The sequence below is a fragment of the Dromiciops gliroides genome, chromosome 6 (genome assembly GCF_019393635.1).
Source record: "Dromiciops gliroides isolate mDroGli1 chromosome 6, mDroGli1.pri, whole genome shotgun sequence".
NCBI classification, from domain to species: domain Eukaryota; kingdom Metazoa; phylum Chordata; class Mammalia; order Microbiotheria; family Microbiotheriidae; genus Dromiciops; species Dromiciops gliroides.
This window is the reverse complement of record NC_057866.1, coordinates 248414169-248436844: the sequence shown is the minus strand read 5'-3', so window position 1 is coordinate 248436844 and position 22676 is coordinate 248414169. Positions and strand designations below refer to the sequence as shown.

The window sequence follows — 22676 nt, the reverse complement described above, 5'->3', positions numbered from 1 at the left end:
TAGACTATTGTAACAGCTTCCTAATTAAACTATTGATTTCTAGTCTTTCCACTTTCCATTTTTCACAAGTTGCCATGATAAATTTCCTGAAGTGTAAGTGTGACTATATCACTTGAACACAAGAACTTTTCAGTGCCTCCCAGTTGCTTTTTTTTTTTCTTTTTGGCGGGGTAATGGAGGTTAAGTGACTTGCCCAGGGTCACACAACTAGTAAGTGTCAAGTGTCTGAGGCCAGATTTGAACTCAGATAATCCTGAATCCAGGGCCGGTGTTTTATCCACCTAGCTGCCTCTCCCAGTTGCTTTTAAGGAAATGTGTTTGGACCCTGGCCCACTTAAAGATTAGGTTTCAGAAAGAGTGAGTAGTTCTACTGTAACTGATATCTAACAAGAACACTTTAAACTAGATGTATTTACTTTCCACTATACACTCTAATGGTGATTAAATACTTTAAAGATAAGTAAACATGTCTCTTACCTGCTCCATCAAGTTTTTTGCTAAATCATAAGCCTTAGAAGAAATTGCTTTTAACATCGCTGAGTGAATTTATTAAGTTGTTCCTTGAGGTCAGGGATTGTTTTATAATATCTGACATTTATATAGCACTTTAGCTGTAAGGTTTATAGAGCAGCATTTGTGCTTCTCAATATGACTGTGAGAAAGGATCCCAACTATTGGGAAACTCACTATTTGACAAAAACTGCTGGGAAAGCTGAAAAATAGTCTGTCAGAGAGTAGACGTAGGCCAACATCTCACACCATATACCAAAATAAGCTCAGAATATGTGTATAATTTAGACATAAAGGATGATGGAAAAAATGACTTGTCAAAGATATGGATATCAGAAGAGTTCTTGACCAAATGAGAGATTCACAGGAGGTAAAATAGATAATTTTGATTACATAAAGTTAACATTTGTTTTTGCACAAACCAAATAAGAAGAAAAGCAAGAAATTGGGAATAAAAGGTCTGCAGCAAGTTTCTTTGATAAAGGTCTCATTTTTCAGCTATATAGAGAACTGAGCCAAATTTATAAGATTAATTAGTCTTCAAAGAATATGAAGAAATTAAAGCTATTAATAGTCACATGAAAAAATGTTCTAAACCAGTAATAATTAGAGAAATGCAAGTTAAAAGAATTCTGATGTACCACCTGACACTCATCAGATTTGCTAAAATGACAGAAAAGGAAAATGACAAATCTTGGAGGCGATGTGGGAAAATAGGTACACTAATGCATTGGGGTTAGGTGACTTGCCCAGGGTCACACAGCTAGTGTTAAGTGTCAGAGGCCAGATTTGAACTCAGGTCCTCCTGAATCCAGGGCCAGTGCTCTATCCACTGCGCCACCTAGCTGCCCCTACTAATGCATTGTTAATGGAGCTGTGAACTAGTCTAACCCTTCTGGAGAACAATTTGAAATTGTCCCCAAAGCTATAAAATTCTGCATAACCTTTGACTCAGCAATATTGCTGCTAGGTTTATACTCCAAAGCGATCAAGGAAAAAGGAGGACTTATGTGCAAAAATATTTATTGGTGCTCTTTTTGTGATAGCAAAAAATTGGAAACTGAGGTAATGCTCATCAGATGGGGAATTGCTGAGCAAGTTATGGTATATGAATGGAATGGAATACTATTGTACTTAAGGAAATGATGATGGGGATAGTTTAAAAAAACCTGGGGAAGCCATATCTAAACTGATGCAAAGTAAAGTGAGCAGAAACAAGAGAGCAATGTATACAGTAACAGCAATATTAGATATTCTGGTCAATACAGTGAACCACTACAGTTCCAAAGAACTCATGATGAAAAATGCTGGACTCAGAGTATAGACTGAAGCAATTTTCCCCCTTTTCTCTCATTTTTTTTGAATATGGCTAATATGGAAATATTTTTGTATGACTTCGTATTTAAATAGGTATTGTATTTTTTGCCTTCTCAGTGGGTGGGAGAAAGAGTTGAGGGGAGAGAATTTTGAACTGAAAATAAAATAAAATTGAATTAAAAAAACACCCAATACTCTGAGGTAGGTCTACAGTAATTGAGTTTCATTGAGTTTTTAAAAGGATATTCTAGGATTCTCTAAGTATAACATCCAATTATCTGCAAAAGTGATCATTTTGTTTCTTCTTTGCCTATATTTAATACCTCAAATTCTTTTCCTTTTCTTACTGCTATGAGTAACATTTCCAGAATTATGACAAAGAACAGTAGGATAATGGATATCTCTGATGTACTTCAAACTTTACTTTGAAGCATTTCTCTATAATATACAATTCAGTATCCTGGTTTTAGATGTCTACAATTTAGCATGTGGCACAGAGATTGAAATGCTTTCCTATGGTCATAGAGCTAGTAGGCATGGAGTAGGGTTTCAAACCAAGGTCACTGGTGATGTCCCAAGTCTGGTACTCTTTCTACTATACCTTATTTATTGTATATCTATATTTCCCCAGACTAAATACAATGCTTTGCACGTAATAGATATTTAATAAAAAGTTTGTTGAAGTGAATGAATGTATATTGAACACTCACAGACTGTTTACAGGGGTGATCAAGGTGAGCGTGGTACTGGTGCTGATTTGTTGAGATTCTAAGGAGAGGTTAGAAACGTTGCCATCTCTTTCCTCTACCCCAAAATGTGTGACTGCTTAGCTCATGTACTTTTCTCCCCTTCCCTCTTCTTTACCCCTTCCTCTCCCTCCTCTTCTCCCTTTTTGCCTCCCTGTCTCCCCATTTCTCCCTTCTCTTCCTCTCTCGTTCTTTCTGGAGTTTGCTGGTTCTTTGGCATATTTTTCTGCAAAGCATTATGATGTAGTAGATAAAGTTTTGGGCGAGAAAGTAGGAGACGTGGGTTTGACTCTTGCCTCAAACTTACTAGCTATATGGCCAAACAAGTCATTTAACCTGAAAAAACTTCAGTATTTTTATCTGTGAAATAAGGATATTAATATTTTCACTATCTACTTCACAGAGTTGTTATGAGGAAAGTATACTGCTACATAAATGAAGTTGTTTTTATTTTCCCACCAATATGCCATGACTCTTCCAAATTTAATCTATCCAAAAGCCTATTTGTGTATTGTCCTTTTTTTTTGTTCATCTTTCTGTAAGATTTATGTAGCTCTGAGAGAGGAGCATTAGTGTTCTATAATAATATTTTGCTGTTTACATCTTTTTTGCAACCTGGCATTCCTTTTACGGATTTATATCATGATTTTATGCATTTTGCATAAATATTTAAATTTTGCATGAATTTTGCATGCATATTTAATAATGACATTGTTTCATTGTCTACAGTATCTTTAAACATAATGCGAATTACCTGCTTATCTCTTTTGAAATTGCAAACTTTTGTTTTTCCCTTGTTTGTTATGATCACAACTCTTTGCTTTTTTGGATCATCTCAGACATAAGAGAGAGAGATGTGGGAAAGAAAAGAGAGAGAGAGACAGAAACAGAGACAGAATATAGACAGACTGACACATAGGCCCTTAATAACTGTTGTTTTTGTTATTATTTCCCTTGTAAATATTGAGCTTTTATTATTCCAGAAGAATTTGATATTTTTCCTAGCTCTAAGGTAATCTGTTGTTAGATTGATTGGTATGGAAGGGAGTAAGAGTATTAATTTAGATAATTTCATTATACTGGTATGGTTTTGTAATTATATTCATAGTTCCTGTGTGTCACTGGTGGCTGGCTTGCCAGATATCCTATACACTTTATTGTTATTTTAAATGAAATTTCTCTTTCTATTACTGCTGGGTTTTCTGGGTAATAGGCAGAAAAGCTGATGGTTTGCATGCTTTGATTTTATATTCTGCTACATTACTGAAGTTATTGTTTCATTGAGTTTTAAAAAGGATATTCTAGGATTCTCTAAGTATAATATCCAATTATCTGCAAAAGTGATCATTTTGTTTCTTCTTTGCCTATGTTTAATACCTCAAATTCTTTTCCTTTTCTTACTGCTATGAGTAACATTTCCAGAATTATGACAAAGAACAGTAGGATAATGGATATCTCTGATGTACTTCAAACTTTACTTTGAAGCATTTCTCTATAATATACAATTCAGTATCCTGGTTTTAGATGTATACAATTTAGCATATTAAGGAAATATTTATTTTGTTTCATAATGTTATTTGCAGAAATGAGTATTATATTGTATCAAAAGTTGTTTTGCCTTAATAATCTCTTATGTTTCATAATAATGAACCAAATCTGTATTCCTGGCATAAACCCACCCTGGTCATAATATAAAATATTTGGCTATGTTGCCATAGATTGTTTGCTGCTGTTTTATTTAGAATTTTTTATTTTGACATTCATTATGTATATTGATTCAAGGCTCCTTCTGTTTAATCTCTTCCTCATTTAGGTATCAAGATCATATTTGTATTATAGAAAATTTTGAAGGATACTTTCTTTTCCTATTTTTTCAAGACAGTTTAATATTGGAATTAGTCTTTGTATGATAGAATTTATTTCCAAAAGGGCATATTTTCTTTGGGAATTCATTTATGCATTTTAAAATTTCTTTTTTCTGATTCCAGGTTTTACAAATTCTCCATTTCTTGTTTTGTGACTGTGGGGATTTTTCCATTTTACAAATATTCAGCCATGTTGTTTGTGTTCTCAGCATATAGTTGGACAAAATAGTTTTAAATAATTTTCCTGATTTCTCCTTCATTTGTAGTAAATTCTCTTTTTAAAATAATCTGCTCAGCAATTTTGTTTTTTTCTCCTTTTAAAAATGAGATTGTGATATATATTTTAAATGTAAAATTAAGTCCCCCCCCATCTATTGGTCTTATTTAGGATTCACTAGTTTTTTGCTTTCAGTTTTATTCATTTCTTCTTGTTTTAAAGAATTTGTTTTGATGTTTAGGTCTTTTTTAAAAGAATTGTTGCTTTTCTAGTAATTGTTTTAAAGTTGCATGCCCAATTCATTAATTTGTTTTCCATATTTTGTTGATGAAAGTGTGAGTAATATACATTTTACCTTAAAAACACCTTTGGCTTCATCACAAACATTTTGTTATGTTATCTCATTGTTGTCATTTTTTGGGGGATTTACTGTTCTCATGACTTTTTCTTTGATCTACTCTCCCTCTTAATTCCCTGTCTTCTTGCCCCTATTTCCTTGTGGAGTTTAATGTATTCCTTTACCAAACTCTGTGTGTTTATGTTCAGACCTTTTTCATCCATTTCAGATGAATCAGGTCTTACAACACTCATTTCTCCAAACCTTTTTGCAGCTTTGTCTTGTACACCCAGATTATGTGAGTAAAGTACCTCTCTCATAGTGTATTCCTCTTTCCTTTTCTTTCCTTTAAGATTAACAGCCCCAATCTCTAGTTTTTTTTTGTCTTATTTCCTCCATGACCCTTGAAGATATTCTTAGGGCACACACATTTTTTGTTTTTCCTGTTCAGAATGTAAATAGTTCATCATTACATAGTACATTCTAGTTGGATCTTGTGTTTGCATTAGAGAGTTCAACTAAGCCCTTTTTTTTCTTCTGGAATACATGGAAGTACTCATTTAAAAGAGAGCAATTTTCCCTCTGTAGGGTTAGATTTTTCTGATAGGTTATTCTTTGTTTTAATATTTTACCTTTTGCAATATTCTATTTTAAGCTCTTCTATCTAGCTAGGTGGCATTGCAATGAATAGAGTGCCAGGCCTGGAGTCAGGAAGATTCATCTTCCTAGAGTTTAAGTCTGGTCTTAGACACTTACTAGCTTTGTGACCCTGGGTAAATTACTTAACCCTGTTTATTTAAGTTTCTTCATCTTTAAATGGAGTGGAGAAGGAAATGGAAAATCACTCTAGTGTCTATGTCAAGAAAACTCGAAAGGGGGTCATGAAGAGTCAGACATTACTGAAAATGACTGAACAACAACAAAAAAGCTCATTTATTTATTCTTTATTGAGACAGCTACCAAATCTTGCATGATCATGACAGTGGTTCCTTGGGACTTGAATTTCTAGTAGGGTGGGAAGGGTGGAGGTGGGATTTCTTGCCACTGGGAATCCTGCCACTCCTTCCTTAATGTACTGTATTCTTCAAAGACTTCAAGGGCAACTCAGGCCAGGTAGGTTTTATTGATGCTCTCTAAGTCTGAGTTTTGCAGTTTCTTGACATAGGGGTCATATCAACAGCTTCAAAAAGCTGGTGTTCTGGGGCAGCTAGGTGGCTCAGTGGATAGAGCACTGGCCCTGGAGTCAGGAGTACCTGAGTTCAAATCCGGCCTCGGACACTTAACACTTACTAGCTGTGTGACCCTGGGCAAGTCACTTAACCCCAATTGCCTCACTAAAATAAAAAAAAATAAATTAAAAAAAAAAAAAGCTGGTGTTCTTGGCTCATCCTTGATCTGAGCTGGGGCCCTGGAGATATAACTACAGACCCTTGGTTTCTCTGGTTTGGTCCATATACTTGGAGGCTTCCACTCCAGGCCCATACTTTTTTATTTAGATCTTTTCCCTGGTCCATGGGGTCTACAACTACAGACTCATGTTTCCCTGTCTTGGTCCCTGGTCTATATGTACGTAGGCTTCGGTTCTTTGCACTTTTTGTTGTTGTTCTGTACTTTGGGGAAATCTTTTTTTGGCTGGATCCCTTCTTTAGTGTCCATAGGCTCTGGCTGCTATTTTGTGCAGGTGTGACCTGGACAAATAGACTTTTTGCCTTTTTTTTCACTTGGATTTCTTTATCATTCCTCAGTCCAGTGTGCTTTTTTTTTCCATTCTTGCTAGAGTAGTTCTATGAGAGTTCAGCTATTATGTGCTGCTTGCTCTGATGTTAACCATGGAGATAATACTTACTGTCTCTGATGTTCCTCATCCTTAGCCTGTCACTTTGCTCCTTTAATCTTCAGTTTCCTCATCTGTAAAAAGGGGATGGCAATATTTGTACTACCTATCTTGTGAGTCTATTGTGAAATTTTGCAAACTTTAAAATGCCATTTGGCAGCTAGGTGACACAGTGGATAGACCACTAGACCTGGAGTCAGAAGACCTGAGTTCAAATCCAGCCTCAGACACTTACTAGCTGTGTGACCCTGGGCAAGTCACTTAAACCTGTTTACCTCAGTTTCCTCATGTATCAAATGATTTGGAAAAAGAAATGTCAAACCACTGCAATAACTTTTCCAAGAAAATCCCAAATGAGGCACAGACATGAGTGAAACAACTAAACAGCAATAACATAAATATTACAATTATTATTATTATTATATACTATTATTGCCTACACATTCATCTATATGCCCTGTTCATCTGCACGTCCCCTCTACCAATGCCAATCTGTAATTCTGCCAACTGTTTGGCAATTTACAATCTTAAAGAGTTGTCTTCAGTACTGGGAGTTTATGTGACTTGCCCAGGGTCACCTAGAGACGCAATTTGTACCCAGGCCATCTTGTCCTCTACTGTGCTGTACTGCCTTTTGTTGTTTTCTTTGCTTTTTAAAAAAATCTATTATCTAATTAGCTCTTTTCAGAACTGTGGCTGTGATACCAATGGTCAGTCAGGAAACATTTTATTAAGTGTCTACTATGTACCAGGCATTATTTCTTTCATTTACTATGTTCTTTAGTCCCCTTGTTTAAGTCTCCATCAGGCTACTGAGATAAGGATGAGATTAGAGTTAGGAGTTGCTGATTCTCCAGGGCCTAATGTTTTTTGTTTGTTTTGTTTTGTTTTGTTTTTATGGGGCAATGAGGGTTAAGTGACTTGCCTAGGGTCACACAGTTAGTGTCAAGTGTCTCAAGTCGGATTTGAACTCAGGTCCTCCTGAATCCAGGGCTGGTGCTTTATCCACTGCGCCACCTAGCTGCCCCCAGGACCTAATGTTTTTGATTGTTAGTCCCTGCTTTTTCTGTAATTTTAATTCTATGCATTGAGAGAAATCAATTCATGAACTTTGGCTATTATTATTATTGGATACATTAAGGAAGAGTGAAGCCCTGCTCTTTTAATGCTTTTAAATAATTGCAGCACTCATTCATTCATTTGTTTATCTATCTGTCTGTCTTTGTTTTTTCATTAATTCATTCATTCATCTATTTGTTCATTCACTTATTCATCTATCATCTATTGATCTATTTGTTCGTTCACTCATTTATTTCTTTATTTGTTCATTCATTCGTTTATCTGGTGTCATTTTATTTATTTGCTTGATTATTTATATTTCAGAAATTTTGGGAGCGAAATTTAAAGTTCTTGATATATAATATGGTGCTTGTATTAAAACAAACCCCACAATATTGCCTGTGGAGATGATTATCATTTTAATGGCAGAAAAACATACATTTTCCTTTTTATGTTTTTTATTTTCTCAGAGCAAATTGGGGCTTTGGCAGATCAGCACATAGTCCATGTTGCCTGTGGTGAATCTCATAGCTTGGCCCTTAGTGACCGGGGACAGCTCTTTTCTTGGGGTGCAGGTAGTGATGGACAACTTGGACATACAACTACTGAAGATTCTGTCGCAATACCCAGGTAAAGTTGCTCTCCCCTCAAAGGATTTTCAAAAATGCTTTTAAATAACCACACTATTGTTAGAAACTTAAAAAAAATTGTTTTCCATTACCTCTTTTCCTATGCTCAGATGTCATCTCACTGTAAAATATTCCAACAGATATTCCTTCCTGTTTCCTATTCTACCTCTTCTTTCTCCTCTAGAAAAATAGAAGCGCTTCTCTTGTTTCCATCTCCTCCTCCTGCCATCAATAAGAGGGTTTTTTTTTTGAAAAGGGGAAAGAAAATGGGGTCTCTTGATTCACCTAATCAAGGGTCTTGAGACCTATCATTTTCTAAGCATATAATGAATGCCTTATTTTTGATTTGTAAAAGATGTTAAATTAAATGAGGGTGTTAGGTGGTGTAGGGGAAGACATGAGAGATGACTTGGAAAAGATGAAATGGTTAAGGATGAGTGAATCCAAAGGAAAGGGGAAATGATGTTTGCATTTTAGATTCAATTAATATAATTTCAGAAGTATTTTTTCCAGTTTATCATAAAAGACATAGAATTTTTTTATATGTAAAACTTCAAGCAATAGTTTTTAATGAGATCTATACTCTGAAAAGTTAGTAAGATGTGCCCTAGGATGATTTGAGTTACATTTATAATGTCACAATTAGAGAATTATCCCTAGATAAGATCATTGGTCAATGGTAGCTGCAAAGTGACATTTTTTTCCCTTACCATTTGTACTTACTATTTTCCCTTACTAAAGTTGGTAGGGATACATGAAGAGAGTAGTGACTTTAAAAGACCTTTTGCCCAGAATAGCCAGTCCTAAGGAATCACTCATAATAGGGGTTATTATAGGAGTCATAATATTAAAAGCAATAATTTTTTTTAAATGAGAAAACAGGTTTTTGATATCACTGTACAAATAGATTTTCCCCCCAGAAAATCTGATACTCCAAATATGTTTCTCCCCCATGGGATCATTATCCTTCCTTCTTCATCCTCAGTGGTTTACATATAGAGGATGAACAGTCCAATTGTTATACTTTTATGTTATACAGATTTTAACATAGATAACAAGCGATATTTCTTAGGAAAACATTGCCCATATCTATGCATATGACTAATGTCATTTTTATCATTCCAGCTCTAAGTTTTATTTAGCTTAGAGGATTGTGTTTTCTGTTATTTTTAAATTGTTCAGATAATAACACTTGGCCTTAGGTACCTCCACTCAGTAGTTCACTCATTTATCCCTAAGTTACACATAATCAGTGAAGTAATGGAATTGAGGTATAGTGGATGTAAATTCAGAATTAGTAGATTCTTTCCCCAGAAAATAGCAGTTTGATGAAAGAAACAATATAGTTGCAACAAATTAGATTATAGAGATTAAAAGGACAATGGTATGTTTCTGTACTATATATTTTTTAAAGTTTTAAGTTAGAAATTATATTTTTACAATGGTTTTATTTAGTTGGGAAGGCAATATTAGGATGTATCTGATAATGTAATTCAATTTTGTAAATCAAGTATATTTTTTTCTTTTAGGTTAATAAAGAAACTGAACCAACAGATGATATTGCAGGTTTCCTGTGGCAACTGGCATTGCATGGCTCTTGCAGCTGGTAGTGTAAAATTAAATGTATAATAGTTTGACATTGATTTGGGGTTTTCTCTGTGTATGTGTGTGTGGGAAGAATCTCGGCTCTCATTATTTCTCTCCTTCCCCACCCCCCCCCAAAAAAAGAAAGTGACTGAGAAAATGAAAATAACTATGACCCTTATGTCTACTTTCCCATAGCCAAACAATTTTTTGGTGAAAATCTATACACTTATTGAGGGCATCCTTATTGAAGGGGATGAATGGAAAACAGGCAAATTGAGTGATACTGTACCACAGACCATGTCTTTGCAATCATACAATTCATTAAGATGCGGGAAAGAAAAAAAAGGTTACCTTTCAAAGAACATTTGATTTGCACAACTGTTTGATTTACAGAATATCAACTGAAAGATTTTTTTTCAATAAAGTGTCTGCCAGGCATATGTAAAAATTATTCAAGAGTCTTTAAAAGGTGTAACTCCAAAGATAACTTTGGTTGATTCTCAGATGACTGATGTTGATTGATGTCAAAAAACCAGGAGATATATATTTACCAAAGGTGTTTGCTACTGTCATGGCAAATGTCCCATGTAATTTAAATGGAAAAGGATAACGTTTTGGAAGTGAGGTCAAACAAATGCTTGTTTTCAGATGACATTGTGCTTAGTGATTGCATCCAGGCTCAGAATATTGCAGAGCTTCCCAAATTAGATCATTCAAAAGATTTTGGCCTAAGTATTGATGCTGGAAGAAAAAAAAAAGATAAAAAATTCTATTCAGACTATAATAGGCAGTTGGAAGGACAACCTATGGAACTGATCTGTCAGTACATTCATCTTATACAGATGTGAGCTTGATAAAATGGTCCTAGAAGTGAACAGGGCCAAGAGATTTAGCTGGATTGCCTTTTGATAAATCATGCAATCGTTTAATGACCCCAAGTTTCTCTTGAAAACACAAAGGTCCAACTTCTAAACATCAGTGTTATTTCTTCTCTTCACCAATGAGGAAAAGTGAGTAGGTAGTTGTAGATTTAAAAGCATTGGTCATGAATGAAGAGTGAGGGGCAATAATCTGCATCAACCATTGGTACCCATTCAATTTCAAGAGGTCCGGGAGAGTTTGCCTAATTTCTCCAAAGTGGGGTATGTACAAAATGATTCATGGAGTTGCAGGAAGAAAATATACTTACACACACACACACACACACACACACAAAATCTAAAAAAGAAATTAAGCTTTTACTGATATTTAATATATGGATTAACACTGCTCTCACTTGGTCCTTGTGTCAGATGGTTGTGCTACATATGGAAGGTGAGGTATCCTGAAAGCAAAGTTCACAACAAAGTTACTCTTTATATACTGCTAGTAAAGTTAGTAGTGGTGCCCTTACTCATTTGATCACTCAACATACTATGTATTGTAGTTTGTGTAACTGGTCAAATAGGTTTACAGATCCCAACAATCGCAAATGGAGAATTAACTTTAAAAATATTACTATAAAGAAACCTCAGATTGATGCAAGCACAAGTGAACAAGAAAATGGCAGAGTTGACACTTTTATTTCTTCAACAGCTATGTTACGATATAAAAAATTGAATGACAAGAAATTGAAAAAACTCAATATTATAAAGATTATTTGAAATCTGGATTTACACCTACTATAGTTAATAATATGGGATAGCTAAAGTGGTGCAGTGTTTAGAGCTCTGGGCCTGGAATCAGGAAGATTTGAGTTTAAATTTGGCCTCAGATACTTATTAGTTGTGTGATCCTGAGCAAGTCACTTAACTCGATTTGCTTCATCTATAAAATGAACCAGAGTAGGAAATTGCAAATAACTTTAGTAGCTCTGCCAAGAAAACCCCAAATGGGGTCACAAAGATTTGGACATGACTGAAAAATGACTCAACAACAATAGTTTATAATGACCTTTGTCCTAAATGTTTTTGTACCGTGCCATATTAATTGATGATGACAGTATGACAATATTAGAAAGGCATTTTAAAGGTTTTTGTTGCTTAAAATGTATCCTGTATAAAAATTCATCTAACTAAAATTTGATATAGAATTTTTCCAAAAAAAAGTATTTGCCTAATTTGTTGGGCAAATTGATGAAATCATAGCTCCATTCAATATTGAAGCATTGAATGTGTTTGTGTGTTCCAGCTTATTTTAGTAGAGTCTTTGTGACCATCTGGTAGCATCAGCCTGTCCTTGTATTGCATATTTGGGAATTTCTGGATGTTCTTTTCAGTTAACCTACCATACCTTTTCTTGGTGGGTAAATTGTAAAAGAATGTGCATATAGAAGGACATTCAACATGTATATCTTACATATACTTTAGCCAGGATTATATTTCCTTAGTTTTATTTCTGTTATCGGAACACCTAAGTGGCCCTGGAGTCAGGAGGACCTGAGTTCAAATGTGACCTCAGCCACTTGACACTTACTAGCTGTGTGACCCTGGGCAAGTCATATAACTCCAGTTGCTTCAAACATCTGGGGCCATCTCCAGTCATCCTGATGTATATCTTGCCACTGGATTCAGATGGTTCCGGAGGAGAAAGCGAGTCTGGTGACCTTGCACAGCCCTCCCTCACTTAAATCCAATTCATTGCAAGTCATAACATTGCCTCCTGATATCATGGTCCTCTTGGAGAATGAAGGACAAACAACAATTTCTCTTATTACCACTCTTATCTTAGTTGTTATCTAATACCACATAAATCAATCAAACTTTACCCTGAAGTGAACCCTGCTTGCTATGAAGCCTATACTTCTCACCCACCACATATCACCGGATGTTACCAGTCTATATTAAGTCTACTAAAAACATGTAAAAATAGACTATATATAATGTGACTTTGTCTCTCCACAAGTTTTAGTGGCCTGAGCATGGCAGTAAAACCTTGTTCACATGTATTTTTTTTTTTTTTTTGCGGGGCAATTGCGGTTAAGTGACTTGCCCAGGGTCACACAGCTAGTAAGTGTCAAGTGTCTGAGGCCGGATTTGAACTCAGGTCCTCCTGACTCCAGGGCCGGTGCTCTATCCACTGTGCCATCTAGCTGCCCCATTCACATGTATTTTTAATCACACTTGGTCTTCTCCAGATGTGGTAGGAGCAATACTCTACGCCTTTCCCTCCCCTTCCATTAGGCTCCTTTTTTTCCTTAAAAGGTATTGAGACCATTCTGGAGATTTGCTTGGCTCCGGCTGTTGGCATCTTCATCACTTGAGTACAAAACAACAAAAAAGAGCACCAGGTGCTCTTATTTCTACTGGACTGGTGGATCATGAAAGTTAGCTTAGGCAAGGGAGCGTCTTCCCTCTGAATCAACGTGAGGTGTCCTCAGTGCCTATCTTTTTTGAATATACTTCTGCTATGGTTAGGTAAATCTTCTTTTGGTAACTGTTGAATGACCTACAAGTGTCTCATTTTGTTCCAGTATTGAAAATAAATTACTGAACTGTGTCAGGCCCAGCCCAACAATGAAAATTTTGTTCTCGAAATTTTTGTTCCTGTAAAATATCTCTACTCTGTCCTCTGCTCTTCAGCTAGAGGACAGAGGTTGGGGTCCCACTTGGCTCTTTCTGCAAATGGAAATACATTTCTGCTACAGTGATGCTAATTTGCATTTTCTTATTTCAGATGGGCAGTTCTTCACATGGGGACAGAACCGCCACGGGCAGTTGGGCCTGGGGAAAGAATTCCCTTCCCAAGCTAGCCCCCAGAGGGTGAAATCCCTAGAGGGGATCCCTCTGGCTCAGGTTGCTGCAGGAGGAGCTCACAGCTTTGCCCTATCTCTCTCAGGAGCTGTCTTTGGGTGGGGAAGGAACAATGCTGGTCAGCTGGGACTCAGTGATGAAACAGGTTTGAAAACTTTTCACCCCCTCCCCCCTTTTATTTTTCAAAAGAGGAAAGTCCATTGGAAAACTTTGATCATCTGCATTGTGGGATAAAGTTGGGTGATTGTATTTGCATTCAGAATTGAATACTTATTTTTTGGGGTTTTTTTTGTTTTTGTTTTTGTTTGTTTTTTGCAGGGCAATGAGGGTTAAGTGACTTGCCCAGGGTCACACAGCTAGTTAAGTGTCAAGTGTCTGAGGCTGGATTAGAACTCAGGTCCTTCTGAATCCAAGGCCAGTGCTTTATCCACTGTGCCACCTAGCTGCCCCAGAATTGAATACTTATAATTAAATAACTTTTATCTTTACATTCCTCTACTAGATCGACAATCTCCTTGTCATGTGAAACTCTTACGAACTCAAAAAGTTGTTTATATTAGTTGTGGAGAAGAACATACAGCAGTCCTCACAAAGGTAAAGAGACCCTGGAATGCTATGGGTATTGCTTTTTATAGAGATAGATTTGGTGGTTTTAGTCTTCACATCTTGTTCTCTCTGGGTAAACTTTAATTCTTTCCCAAAGGAATACAAAGAGTGATTCTGTTTTTTGGTGTTTTTTTTTTCAAGTTTTTTTTTGGGGGGGAGGAGCAATGAGGGTTAAGTGACTTGCCCAGGGTCACACAGCTAGTGTCAAGTGTCAGAGGCCAGATTTGAACTCAGGTCCTCCTGAATACAGGGCTGGCGCTTTACTCACTGCGCCACCTAGCTGCCCCCTGATTATGTTTTTTTAATGGTGTTTTTTCTCTCTGACCCTTGGAATCTCACAAATTCCTCGTATATCACCAGAAATTTCAATTTTGTGTATATGTTCTAATGTCTACAAATATATACCTCTATTTGTGATTTATGTACAAATACCAATTTTTTTATTTTTAAAAGATTAACAAAAATGTTATTTGGGGAGCTAGTATGGAGGATTGTTTAGACCATCATCTTCAGAGCCAGAAAGACCTGGCTTTAATTTCTGCCTCTAATACATATGTCCCTGGCAAGTCACTTCCTGGTGCTCATAAGCAGTAGTTTGAAACTCTAAATGGCAGAGAAGGTGCTAATTTGCGTTGGTACAGGGAGTTTCTTCACTAGGTATTCCCTAAATTAGGGAAATCACAGGTAGTAAAAATTTTTCTTTAAAAATAATTATTTATTTTCTTGCTGCTAAATGTAGTTAACTCTAAGGTGGAGGGGGATGATAATTTATCTGCAAAGATTATGTGTACTATACATCATTTATGCTTTTACACTAAGCATCTTGCGAGTAGGAACTAGTTTTGCTTTTCTTTGTATCATCAGTACTTAGCACACAGTAGGCACTTCATAATATTTGTTGAGTGTCCACATGAGCTTTTGTAACCTCTTGTCTTATAGCACAATAGTCTGTATATGTGATTTCTGATCTAAAACCAACCCCTCTCCCTCCCCCCTTCCCCCCCCCATCTCTCTGTTTCTCTGTGATGGTTCACTTATTCCAACCAGCCCTTACCCTAGCAAGTCTGTGCTTCTTCTCCAGAGTGGGGAAGGATGTATCTTAGGAGACTGGGGTATAGATGGGAATGGAAGAGAGGAGAAGCAACCCTAGTGTATATTGGGGAGGAGAGGAATACACTCCTAGTAATCACCCCTTGAAGCCCCTGAGTCCTCACTAGTATATCTCCACTTTACACAGTAATCAGTCATTGCAACTGATTAACTCTTTTTTTTCCAGGCAATGAAGGTTAAGTGACTTGCCCAGGGTCACACAGCTAGTATATGTCAAGTGTCTCAAGCCAGATTTGAACTCAGTTTCTCCTGAATCCAGGGCTGGTGCTTTATCCACTTCACTACCTGGCTGCCTCCTGACTGATTAACTCTTAAACATAGAAAATTTACTAAATGATAATAATTATGATTTATACTAGAGGACAAAAACAAGAATAATCATCACTTTTACTTTAAAAGGCAAAAGCAGCAATAATCATAATTACTCAATAGAGGGCAAAAGCAAGAATAATGAAAAACATCAGTCTGCCCATAAACCTGGGTCACATCTCCTAACAATGTTTACTTTGTCTGGAGGAAAATGGATACATGCTTATGGAAAACTATCAAGCTGGCACATAAGTGGGCAAACCTATGTCCCAGTAACAGTGAATGAGTCTGGACTGCAAGCCTTGATATCCTTGGTCCCTTTAGGAAGAATTTGTACCACATGAAGCCACTTTCTGGCTAACTATCTTGAAAGGAAGAGCTGTTCTTGAGCTTATGAAGCAGTGACAAGCTCTTTTAGCTCACTGTTACTCTTAAAAGCATCCTGTTATGCTCTTTTAGTAAACAACATATGCTTCTTCAGTATAAGTAGTGTTTTTTTTTAAGCCAGATTACTGCAAAGCTCGTCAGGTTGCCTGGCTGGCTAGTGTAACCCAGTCAAATATTTACCCCATAAATTTTTTTTTCCAGTCACCCCTTTATAAAGCAAAGTCTCATTTCCAAAAAGCACTACCCAGCAAAATAGATGCAAAATCCACCATTCATCCTCTATTTCTCTATCAAATAATTGAGGACAGTAGAGAGCAACCAATTTCTCCCCCTTTCAGTTTGTAGATGGGATCAGAAAGCAATAAACTAGTTAGCTCTTTGCACATCAGCAGGATTCAGTTCCCCTTCACTATGTGTAACCTTTTTTTTTTTTTTTCTTGGCAAGGAAATGAAGGTTAAGTGACTTGCCCAGGGTCACATAGCTACTAAGTGTCAAGTGTTTGAGGCCAGATTTGAACTCAGGTCCTCCTGAATCCAGGGTCAGTGCTTTATCCATTGCACCACCTAGCTGCTCCCTCGCTATGTGTAACCTTTCTCTAGATAGTCAGCAAAATGATCCTTTTTCAGTCAGGTTTTCAGCAAAGCGGCTAAAGAGAATAAGCTGCCTTAGCTTGAAGCACCTTTTCTTACTGACTTCTGTATTCACCTTACTCTCCTGCTTCTTCTGTCAGTCTCTTCCCACAGCTTCTCTCTTGCCAGTAGTCTCTGATGCCTGAGATCAGTGCCTCCTCATAAATAGTGACTTTTTCTAACTTAAGATGTGAAACTCAACAGTTTAACCTTTTTGATAGGTATAACCTTTGAAAACTTACATACATCATCCCATTGTCTTCAGTATATAGGTAATCTAAAATCATATTATAAATATATAATTATATAATCTTGCTATAGTCTTCAGTATATAGGTAATCTAAAATTATATTATAATTATATTAATTATAAATATATAATTATATTATAAAATATTGCTATAGTCCAGTATATATGGGTATATAAATAAGTTTACACACATATCCTTGATATATGTGTGACATTTTATTTATATATACATACATATTTATAAATACATTTTTTCAGTGATAATGTTTAAAACTCTAAACTAAGTCACATGCAAATAAACTGATGGACTACAGTGCTCTGAACCACTGTTACCTTAGTCACTGTTCTGCCTTCATCCTCCTCTGAGTACAATCATCTTAGCAGCAGTTATTTATCTGGTCCTTGTCCTCTGTCTCTCTTCAGTATTTTATCCGAGAGGCTGTTTCTTCGTAAGTTTATTTTATCAGTTTTTCTTAGAGAAATGTTCTTTTCTAAGTCTTTCAGCAGCCAGCTTCTTCATATTCAAAAGGGGCATTCAGTACCTTACCTTGTCATTAGCATCTGATGAGGTTTAAGTCTTGCTTTCTTTTTGGCTAATCCTACTTTAGAATTTGGTTTTTAGTGTGTACTTTCCAATAACATTTAAGTTTGAAAAAGAGACTTAAGGAGTTTGTGAAGCTTCCTGATACTTTTGATCTCAGATAGATTATTGGGAAGAATTCTGTTTTATTTCATCTTCCTCTTTCTCTTTCTCCATTCCTATGTATTTCTTCTTTGAATGGATGTTCTTTTGCAGAATTTTCAAAAGTTACATGTCGTCTTATGCAATGCTGTTTTTGTTCAGCTAAGACACTTTGAAAGCAAATATTTGCTCTTGAATCATTTTCTCATGTAGCGAATACACTGAGTTATTTGGGGTAAAATTCAAATGGGATCTTTTATGAATGCTGAATTCAGTGAAATGCTGGAGAAGAGACTATTCAAATTAAGAAGTACATCTGTGTGAAATAGTGTGATGTTTGTTTCTGTTAGAGTGGAGGAGTGTTCACTTTTGGCGCTGGTTCCTTTGGACAGCTTGGACATGACTCCATGAATGATGAGGTTAATCCAAGAAGGGTTCTAGAATTAATGGGCAGTGAAGTAACTCAGATCGCTTGTGGCAGGTGAGTGATTACATGGGTTTTTAACATTTTTTTTTAAACTGAATATTAGAAGATCTTAGTAGTGATGAGGAGAGAGGGGTTATCCATAAGCCAAGTTATTAACCAAGTGAAGATCATTGAAATATTAACTAGGGGCCCAATTTATGTAGGGCATTAGGACCAATTTAGGAACTGGTTTTTCATGTGAGGGTAGGCTTGTCAAAAATATAGCAGGTGGGGATCTGGACAGTCAGAAAATCATATGAAGACACTAAGCTTTGGGATCCAGGAGGTGAGAAAATATAAACTTTACTTGGAAATTTCATCCAAGTTGTAGCAGGCAAGCTATGAGACTTTCAGGCCCAGTGTAGCAAGAAAATTGCCAATCCATGAACCCCAGGCACAGCAGGTGAGACCAGGCCAGGCCAATCTAGCACAGTAAGCAAGCCTCTAGCCCTTGGAGGCCCTAGGGCTGAAAGGTAGTGACCAGGCCCCTGACCCCCAGTGCAGGAAGTCTGGGACAGTGCCCCCTGTACCCCAGGAGCAGAGCTCAACTTTAAAAGTCATGAAATAGTTTAGAAAATGAGCAAAACCCAAAAGTCTACTGAAGAAAACAATTCCTTAAAGAAGTAGAATTGACCAAATGGAAAAGGAGGCACAAAAGCTCATCATAGAAAATAATTCTTTAAAAATTAGAATTGAGCAAGTGGAAGCTAATGACTCTGCGTGAAATCAAGAATCAGTCAAATAAAATCAAAAGAATGAAAAAATAAAAGAAAATGTAAAATGCCTCACTAGAAAAACAACTGACCTGGAAAATAGATCCAGGAGAGATAATATAAGGATTATAGGACTCCTTGAAAGCTATGATAAAAAAGAAGAGCCTAGACAGGATTTTCCCAGAAATTATCAAGGAAAACTGATATCCTAGAACCAGAGGGTAGACTAGTCATTGAAAGAATCCACCAATCACCTCCTGAAAGAGATTCCCAAAATGGAAATTTTGCCCGGGATTGAATTTGCCACCCATTTTCCTTTCAGTGCCCTTACCTTCTCCAACCCAATGTCAAAAAGTGAGGCAGCTGTAGAGTAATTAGCAAAAATCATATGCCAATAGATTTTACACATTATGAGTATGGCTATCAGAGTTAATAAGTCAATTTTAAAAGATGCTTTCTTTTTTCCCCCTCCTAGACAGCACACTCTAGCCTTTGTGCCTTCCTCGGGGCTCATCTATGCATTTGGTTGTGGAGCAAGAGGCCAGTTAGGAACTGGACATACCTGTAACGTTAAATGCCCATCTCCTGTAAAGGGTCACTGGGCTGCTCACAATGGCCAACTTTCATCTAGAGCTGGTAAGTGTTTCTGTTGAAATTAATTTTAAAGGGTATGACATTCTCTCTCTCCCTCTCTCTCCAAATACACACACACACACACACACACACACACACACACACATACATATTGTTTGCCTTGAGAGCTTCTGAGGAAAGAATTTAGGACAAAACTCCACATGTTCTGCTGTATAAACATTTGTAGGTAAATTAGACATTTGTAATAAATACTTATTGAATACTTACTATGTGTAAGTACTGTGTTTGACATTTTGGAGAATACAAGGAAATTTGAATTGTGGTCCTGGCCCTCAAATTTGATTGACTCCAGCAAACATTAAGTGCCTACTGTGTTCAAGAGTGTAGGTAGTTAGGTGGCTCAGTGGAGTACTGTGCCTGGAGTCAGGAAAACTTGAGTTCAAATTTGACCTCAGATACTTACTAGCTGTGTGACTCTGGACAAGTCACTTAACCTGTTTGCCTTGGAGAAGGAAAGCTGTGGACAGTATGGTCCATCAGGTCATGGAGAATTGGACACAATAAAATGACTGAACAACAATAGTGTTCAAGGCAGTACTGTGCAAGGCACTAGGGATTTAAAAATGGAAAATAATGCAGTCCTTACCTTCGTAGGGCTTGCTTCCTGTGTGGAGAAGAATGACATGTACATAGATAATGAGAGGCAGGATGGTATAGGGATAAAAGAACTGGGTTTGCATCAGAGGATCTGGGTATGTCTTTTCTCTGTCACTAACTACCCATGTAACCTTTCACAAATCACTTTATTTCTCTGGGCCTTAGTTTTTTTGTTTTTTTTGGGGGGGGGGCAGAGCATTGAGGGTTAAGTGATTTGCCCAAGGTCACACAGCTAGTAAGTGTCAAGTGTCTGAGGCCGGATTTGAACTCAGGTCTTCCCGAATCCAGGCCCAGTGCTCTATCCGCTGTGCCACCTAGCTGTCCCTGGGCCTTAGTTTTTTAATGTAAAAAATGAAATGGTTGGAGTAGATGACCTCTGAGGTCTCTCCCCACTTTAGATATTGGATCCTGTGGTAAGTATAAAACAAAGTGGAATGTTATTGGGAGAGAATCAAACATAATACTGTAAGGAAATTTTGAGGAGGTAAAGAAAACTTTCAGCTGCAAGGATCAGGAAAGTCTCCAAAGAGGAACTGACCTTCATGCCCTGAACCTTGAAGGAAGAGAGGAGTTTTGCCAGGCAGGGATAAGAAAAAAGTGAATTCAAGATCTGGGGCCAGCCTCTGTGAGTTCCTGGAGGAAGAAGGTGCCATATTGAATTTGAGAAGAGCTAGTTGTCTAGTTTGGTTAGGACATAAAATATGTCAAGGGGAATCATATGAAGTTAGGCCAGATTTTGGAGGGCTTCAGTGCCCAGCATCTGAGCAGCTCTGTGAAGGATGGATTGAAAAGGGAGGGGACCAGTCAGGAAGCTGTGGAGGTAGTGCAGGTGAGAAGTGATGAAGAAGTGGTGGTGGTGTGGGGAAAGAGAAGGGGATGAATGCTGTGCAGGCATTCTTCAAGGCCTGCAGAAAGGTCAGGGAGAATCAAATCAGAGAAAAGACCATCAAAATGTTTAGCTTAACATCTCCTTTGGTATCTTTTGTTCTTTTTGCTTAGATTAAAAGACATAATGTGATCATAACCTATATATTGGATGGACAGATTATCAAGCTTGTCCATTAGGATGTACGTCTGGTACACTTAGCACAAATGGGCAGTGAGTTGACTCACAACTGAACAGGGGAAGGAGAACAAGCCAGATTGCCTCTGTAAAGTTGAAAAGCTTCTCCAAGAAACAAAAGACCCATCTTTCTAATACCAATATCCTACTGGTATTGTATGACTGTGTGACATGGAACGCAGCAGTCTCCAAAGAATTATAAATGAATTTCACATAGAGGTCAGTGGTTCATGGCAGTAACTGTGAATAGGCTGCAAGATATAAGCAAAGAGGAACTTGAAAGAACAGGAGTAAAGATGTCATCAGGGAAAATATATGCTAGGAAGATTGGCTGGTCATGAGTCAAGAATGAAGGCTGGCAGTTGGACAGCCTCTCTCAGGGTCCGGAAAAGGCAAGGAAGGCCCCCAGTGTGTTCACTTGAACCTTTGTGGTCAACTTCTGGGAGGAAATGGCCAAAAGTCACATGAATGGGCTGGGATCTGCATTATTGGGGTAACTTCTAAAACAATGAAATCACAGATCCATTTAAGAGTAAGTAATTCATGTGAGCATTCTCTGTTACCTTTTTTTTTTTTCTTTTTAGTGAGGCAATTGGGGTTAAGTGACTTGCCCAGGGTCACACAGCTAGTAAGTGTTAAGTGTCTGAGGCTGGATTTGAACTCAGGTACTCCTGACTCCAGGGCCGGTGCTCTATCCACTGCGCCATCTAGCTGCCCCTCTCTGTTACCTTTCAAGGGGTAAATGGTACAATGTCCACTTAAAGGAAGAAAATACTTTAAAAAATATGAGTTAGAAAATAATGTAAAAGCAGATTAATGAATAATTTCCTATCTTCTCTTCCTGCTTGAATGTTCTCTTATTATAGGATCTTATTTAAAGTACACTAGAGTTTTAGGATATGCACACTAGCCTTTTTAAAATGCAATATTTCAGAATGATGGTATAAGTGATCATGATTCTCTGATGTCATCAATTTAAGAGGTTTAACTGCAACTCAAAGGATGGCATTAGAGACTGACTTGGATATTGTGTGACCAAATGCTCCATGGACCATATGTATTGCAAACTCTTGTCCTCCTGATGATTGTATACATGATTTCCTATGCATAGATGTCCCTGTGAGGTGCCTTTCTGCTCTTGGGAGTGATTACTTTAGAATCCAGACTAAGGATAAGTACAGAATTAGGATTAGTGACAGAATTCAGATGAGGTTGTAGGTAGAGGCATTTGGGATAGATGTAGGGTTTGTAACAACTATCCGAACGTAGTACATATTCAAAAATACATGGAGTACAAGTGGAAAGAACTGTGTACCTGAGTCAGAAGATTGGTGTAGTTTTGGTTCTTCCACAAATCTGTTTATGACATTAACCCTCT

General features: G+C 37.1%; 1 protein-coding gene across 4 annotated transcripts in view; it reads left to right on the top strand.

The window, feature by feature from the left end:
- The window catches only part of HERC3 (HECT and RLD domain containing E3 ubiquitin protein ligase 3), a 122479-nt gene that overhangs the window by 35993 nt on the left and 63810 nt on the right, over positions 1–22676 (top strand). For all 4 annotated transcript variants that reach the window (XR_006353575.1, XR_006353576.1, XM_043971015.1 and 1 more), the window contains exons 4-9: positions 8356–8515; positions 10044–10120; positions 13756–13977; positions 14335–14426; positions 18156–18286; positions 19460–19620. Coding sequence is in view for 2 of the 4 variants with exons in the window: in XM_043971015.1 (XP_043826950.1) it covers positions 8356–8515; positions 10044–10120; positions 13756–13977; positions 14335–14426; positions 18156–18286; positions 19460–19620 (843 nt within the window). In the remaining 2 variants the exon portion in view is untranslated. The remainder of the gene's footprint in view (positions 1–8355; positions 8516–10043; positions 10121–13755; positions 13978–14334; positions 14427–18155; positions 18287–19459; positions 19621–22676) is intronic.